Source organism: Parasteatoda tepidariorum, unplaced genomic scaffold (genome assembly GCF_043381705.1).
Source record: "Parasteatoda tepidariorum isolate YZ-2023 unplaced genomic scaffold, CAS_Ptep_4.0 HiC_scaffold_2910, whole genome shotgun sequence".
Classification (NCBI taxonomy): Eukaryota; Metazoa; Arthropoda; class Arachnida; order Araneae; family Theridiidae; genus Parasteatoda; species Parasteatoda tepidariorum.
In genome coordinates, this window is record NW_027261613.1 from 1 (window position 1) to 6,975 (window position 6,975).

General features: G+C 27.0%; 1 protein-coding gene across 1 annotated transcript; it reads left to right on the forward strand.

The window, feature by feature from the left end:
* Window positions 1-453: 453 nt before the first annotated feature.
* Window positions 454-6,822, forward strand: LOC122273232 (E3 ubiquitin-protein ligase RFWD3; the record flags this gene model as incomplete). The annotated part of the gene is given in 3 exon segments (XM_043057301.2): window positions 454-836; window positions 3,700-3,876; window positions 6,737-6,822. Coding segments are annotated over 3 exon segments (389 nt in total), but the record flags the coding sequence as incomplete, so codon positions are not given.
* Window positions 6,823-6,975: the final 153 nt, after the last annotated feature.

Consider the following 6,975-nt stretch of genomic DNA (forward strand, 5'->3'; position numbering starts at 1 on the left):
AAATAGAAATCGCAGGTATTAGTCTCATACGACAACGCCCTCTATAGTTCGTTGCGATCGCGAATTGAGCGAAGTTCGCTGTCAATGGACAAGTAGTCAAGAGAAAATAAGAATCTAATTGGTCCGTTATTCGAGAGATAACATAAATTTTACTAGTCAGATTCTCCGTCTCCCTCGACGGTGACAAGAGAATCACGCAATGAAAATCAATCAACAAAGCATAGATGGCGCACTATATTTTGCTGCAACTGATGTGAACGAAAACCTTATTGGCTTGTTTTTTTACATGCTATTGTATTTCACCAATCAGCTTCTTATTTGCATTATGGAATTTTTTTCTCTGCAGTGAGAACAGCTTTTCACGGATTATTTTTACTGCCGTGTTTTTTTTTAATATGCGGATTCACCTCATAATTATATTATATAATTTTGTTGGCAACATTAATTCTTGCTATTTTTAGTTAGGAAAAATGTGGCGGCATAACAATTGTAAACAAACAGCGTGAAGCACTAATGTTATTTAAAGAATGTTTATATTCATATTTTAAAGTATATTTGAGTAATGACTATTGAATAAATTTATTCAGCCTATTTGGAATTTTAAAAGACTGTCATGTAATATCTCTAAATGTTTATCGGTTTGTAATTGATGCTGAGTACTAGTAAAAAAAATCACCATTGCTTGGTTATTTGCTTATTACCACCTTCTAATGGATGAAGAAATGATATCATCCAATGATGAGGGTGAACTTGAGACCGATGATGAGGATTATTTACCAGTTATAGAATTATCCGATAACGAATCTGATCATTCTGATGGAAATTCTGTAAGAGTGGTAAGCTCGTAATGTCCCATTGTTGTTGAGTTCTATTTCTATGATTTATGACACCCTTTGGAGTGATTTGTGTCTTAAAATGTATTGTTCTTTCTAGTAAGAAATATCTTAGCACTGAATTATTCAGTAAGGTTCTTTAGCAGTTAATTTATAGGTTATGTGCATACTGTTTTTTTATTTCTGTTTATAGTTTAAGTGTTTCTTGATATTTTCTCCACAGCCATTAGTTAAAGCTTTTATCCTTAAACAAAATTCTAAGAAATTGTTTTATGCATATGTATTGTTTGAATAGTTTGGTAAATAAATTGCTAAATGCTTCTTTCAATGTCAGTTTTTTTTAAAACTTAAAATAACTGTTAATTAGTCTTGGCATTCATTAATGTTTTATTTCTTCCAGAAAGTAGTTGAAAAGTCGTTTTTTCTGGATAACACAACAGCCTTGATATTAAATTTTAAACTTTCTTATTTGTCTTACTACTTTTAAGCGCAATATTTTTTATGAAATTAGATATTTCTGAAGTGCCTAATGCAAGTACTAAATGATAGTTAAGTAATGTATTTATGAAATACCTTAAAATTATATATATATATATGTATATATATATTTATTTTATATATATAATTATTTATATTACATAGTAAATATATATATATAAATGCAAGGTTAACACTTACTTTAGGTGACATCAAAATACAGTGAAACTTCCTAAGGGCAAATACTGCGTTACTTAACTTATTTATCAGAGTGTCCTTCGATGAGATAGGCCTTAAATATATCAAGCGTCTGTTTAGAAGAAATTTGGGACCCTTCATAAAATAATTTATCTTTTAATCGGACCCTTCACAAATTTGTTTATTTTCATTATTGGTTTGTTAATCAAATAAACCCTTCCCAGGGTGAAGGGAGAAAGACGGTTTGCGACAAACTAAGTTTCCCTAAGTTTAAATTAAGTATTCTAAGAAAATATTTCTACTTTTAAAAATCTTAAGTGTGCATTCTTATTAACATTAAGTCATATGTTTTTTTGTAAATAAATAATCAATTTATATTTATTTATTTAATTAATTAATAGAATATTATGTAAATAAAAATTAATTTCTGGCAATTTTTTAAATAAAATATTATAAATTTAGGAATTATTTAAGTTTACTCAATGCTTAACACATTAAAAGTGATATATTACTAAGTAGTGTTATTTAAAATATGTCAATTGAAATTAATAAAAATGCGAGTGATTTTGTTTCCATTATTCATCCAAAGTGAATAGAATATTCCGTGTTGAGCAATATAGGCTAAATACCAAANAAATTTATTTTTTCTAGAACATATGTAGAAACACTATCCTTCTTTAAAAAATATATAAATTTTATGTATTAATTAAATTTCACATATGAATATAGGTTTTTGACATTTTTGACAGTGAGGTTTTTGACGTGACGGTTTAAACCATGGTTTAAACTGTCAAAAACTGTCACATGTCAAAAACCTGCCAACCCTGATATGTATATATATTTGCGACTTTGGCACTATAGTTTATGTTTTAACCAGATATTACTGGAAGCTTTAAATTTGTCAAAAGTCCTATATTGTAAAGTCTAGGCCTCCAACTTGTTTTTGTCCATATAAGGGTAACAGCGTAACAGATGTTATTTGTTCATTCCTTCAGCATTTTGAGAACATGATCTCAGATGTCATTTAAACAAACTTTTTCTCTGTTTAGATATGTTTTTCTTTGTTTAAATTTTTTCTTCAAGTGATTTAATTTGCTATCATGTAAGGCCAAAAAAGATTAACAATAAATCTTAAGAATTTGTTTTTAAAGGTTTATATTATTTGTTTTTAAAAATTTTGACCTTTTTTATTGTTTTATTTATTTTTATGTAATGTTTTCTTGTAAATCTAAAGGCAGGGTTTCTTCTACCAAACTTACAACAATAAGTGCTATAATAACAAAGCCTAAAATAAACAAATTTTAGTATACAAAATAGTAAAATTCTAAAAATTGCTCTGTTGTGATAGTATATAAAATTTTAGTGCAATTTAAATTAAATAGATGATCCAATAACCTTAAAGTTTCATGTATCACAGCTTCTTACACATTGATTTCTCATTTAAAAAAAGAGGCCAAGAAGTTAGTAAAATTCATATTAAAAAATTCAATTGACTTTAATGCTTTTTAATTTTTAGGAGAAATTTTATCAAATTGACACTGTTCTTGGTAACATTTAGCTACTTTCTATTGTTTCTAGACAACTGAGTTTTGATGTTTATAATTTTTTTTAAAAATTTTATATTATGTTAGCATTTTATTCACAAGGCAATGGTTTGTGATGTTTGGGTGAAATTTTATTAAATCACCTCTGTTCTTTGTAAAATTTAGCTCCTCTCTTTTGTTGCTATACTACTTATGTGACTTTCATATATTTTTTTAAAAAATTATAATTTGGTGTTTTATGTTAGCTTTTACTCACAAGAAAATGCTTGTCGTGTTAAGAGAATTTTCTCAAATTTTATCTTTTGAATTTACTGTGAGAAGTTTAATCAAGTTTTCTCTGTTGCTATGCAATTGAGATGAGTTTCATAAAATGTTTTTACTTTTCTCTTATTTCCAGACTTTTAAGTTGGTAAGCAACAAATTTATCTAGAGGAGAAATTTTCCTTAAGCCACCCTTTCTCAAAGAAGAGAAAAATTAGTCCCTTCTATATTTGTATATCTATACTATATACGTGAATGACTAAAATAAACAATTTCTTTTTGCTTTAATTTATTTATTGCTAGTACATGAAATATATACATAATTTTGAGATTTCTTTTAAATTAAAAAATGCTCTAATTGAACAATTTTTCTATTTATTGTGCAGCGTGCGGCCGGTGCACGTACACTCATCCGTTCTTCTCCAGAACCTGACTCAGATTCAAGAGAGGCTGATGTACCTGTTCATTCCACACCTGTAAATCATGATGTTGCTCGTGCATCTTCACAGCGAAGAACTGTTGGACCTAAAGGTGCAGAAAATTCAATGGATGAGGATGGCCAGGTATCTGATCATACGATTTTTTAACTTAAGATTAACAAGAATATTTATATTTTTGTTTTATATAAGAAACACAATGACTTAGGTATGTTATTCCAAGGGCTTAAAAGAAAAATGTTTTTATATTATCAAAAATATTTCTTTTTCAAACTTCAGAAGAAAAAAAAAATTTTGTAATAAAGCAGTTCTTTTGGCCAGGGTAAAAATATAGCTTTTAGTAAAAAAAATAGTTATAAACATTCAATTCTGTATTTTCACACAAACCTAATGTAATTTGTAATAAAGTTTTTAATTAAATTAACTTATTAAAAAGTGTGATGGTTTGAAAGTTTTTGTTTTAAGGTATTGAAAAATGTAATGTAAATAAGCAATATAACTTTCATTCAAAATTTATTCAAACTGTTCTGTTATTGAAAGGTCAAATTTAATATTGATGTGACTTACGTTTTTTATTTCAGGTCTAACAAAAAATCAAAATATTTTTCCTCTAAACAAGTTTTAATTATTTTCTTTTTTTTAAGTTTTGTGTATATTATTTAGTTTTTATCGAACTGATGTAAACTTGTAAAAACCTAATTTCAAAGCTGGTGTTGCTAAAAAATACAAAAGATTGTTTCAAGTTTAAATTTTGGAGTTAATGGTGTTGTTAAACTTCTNTGAAGATAATTTTGTGAGAATTGTTTTGATAATTCGGTGAAAATTCACCCGATTAGACATATGATGCTTACTACGTGCTCTTGCGTGTCGAAGCCTATCAATTAAAACGTCTTAGCGTTTTATGTAATATAGATTAGCCATATGATGCTCACTACGTGCTCTTGCGCGCCGAAGCCGCGAGAAACGAAATATCATCGGTTTTATTGATACATACGTATTAGCGTTTTATATAATGTAGATTATACTGAAGTTAAAATTTAGATGTATCAAACTTGAAGTTTAAGTTGTAATAGCTTTGACTTGTATTGATAGCTCCATGGATTTGCTGGTAAATTTAGTTACTTATTATAAATCTGTAAATATTTACCTTAGGGTTATCGAAAAGTTAAAATTTTTTGAAATTTAAGTTGTAATAGTTTTGACTTGTTTTGATAGCTCAATGGGTGTACTGGTAAATTTAGTTACTTATTGTAAATATTTACCTTAAAGTTTTCGTAAAGTTAAATTTCATATTAGGAAATTTTCGGGAATAATCGGTGTTAATAATTTGTGGTTTAAACTTGTCAAGTGTACAAATATTGTTATTGTTTATGAGATGTGAAATATTGTCTAAGCTTTTTCTAGTTACTCAAAGACTAGTTTAAATATTGTTAAGCATGTGTATTTTTCAAATAACTGAAATTTATATTTGAAAATGTTAGAGTGCTTTGGATTGACATTTTCTAGTGATTGAGAGGTAATAGTAATCATATTTAAGTCTAAACTCTTAGAATGTTAATAGTCAAATGTAAATATTTGATTAAATTTTTCATGCTTAAGATTGTTAAAGTAAACAAAATAATCAAGTTTAAATTTAATGAGGAATTCTATAATTTATCAGTTAAAAATAAAACTTGAAGATTTGTTGGAAACTTTAAATTGTAGATATGGTTTGTTGAAATAATGTAATTCTAATAATTTATTTTCATTAAGGTGTTTTTGCATTGACATTATGTAAATTATGTGAGACTGTAAGTAGAGCTGTCACTTATACTTCAATGCTAATGCTTGATACAAAATGTTTCTAACTGTTGATTTTTGTTATCATCTTTCAAACATCGTGTTTTGTTGTGTTACTTCTTCACTGTTTGGCATTTATCATTTAAATAATGGTTATGACTAGAGCCCGGATTTTGATGACCTAAAAAATCTCAATTAATGCCCTTAAAAAGAGCAAAAAATGCCCTTAAAAATGCAAAAATTGAGCAAAAAATTCCTTAAATAAAGTAAAAATATTGAATTAAAAAAATGTTTTGCTCTTTAAAATTATTATGAGTCATTTAAAGAATATAAAGCAATGCAATACTTGTCCTACGTTCATTAAAGTTTGAAAAATATGTTTTATATCCTAAAATAACAAAAAAAGGAAAATATATTGACACCAAAATGTTTTTATTTTGTATAGAAACTTTAATGGATATAACAACTTCCATCTCATAATATTATATCAGAATTACGTTGGATTATTAAATGTTTTTTGATAATTTGAAATGTAAACGAAAGTCTCTTGTCTGAAAGTAAATTTTCATTCCTGCAGAAGCTTCTTTCAACGTCTACTGATGTTATAGATGCATACTTGAAAAAGACGATCTCACTTACTGACAATTCTTCTTCAATTTGAAAAGATTTTGCTTCACCTGTTAATATCCTATAGATTTTCTTCATTGTTTGGAAGCCAGTGTAATAATAAAAATTGATGAAAAATAATAAAAATTGGAAAAAATTAACAAAAAACTTTAAAAAATTCATTAAAATGCAAAATACGCTCCAAAATTTAAAGAAAAATGCCCTATTAGTCTAAAAAAATGCTCTAAAAGACAAAAAATGTCCAAATATGCAAAAAAATGCAAATGTCATCAAAATCCGGGCCTTAGTTATGACATTGTGAATGCCCTAAATTTTGATTTGTGTGCAATTATGCTGGTCTCTAGCCTGCACTTTGCACTTTTCTCACAGTTATTACGTTGTTCTGATTTCACTCTATTTTCACTGCATGTGGCAAACCAAAAACTTTAGTGGAATGGTGAGTAAAAGATGAGCTTGTGCACAATTTTAATTGCTAGTTTAAAAATGTTTACTGTTTGAATCAATTGCTGAACCTTTTTTTATGTGTATATCCTTAATTATTTTAATTTATTACTTTTTTTTCCCTTTTTTTTTTCTCCAGAACTGCACAATTTGTTTCGAACCATGGACAAATTCTAGTGAGCATAGATTAGTATCTCTAAGATGTGGTCATTTATTTGGTCGGAGGTAATATATTTTCAGTAATATTCATATTACAAGTATATTCAGTTAATACGTATAATTTTTATGTATTTTTATTAAAAATGTTACATAAATTCATTAATTTTTGTAATATCTTCTTTTCAAAATTATTAGCTTTGTATTTTTTAATTTGCTTTA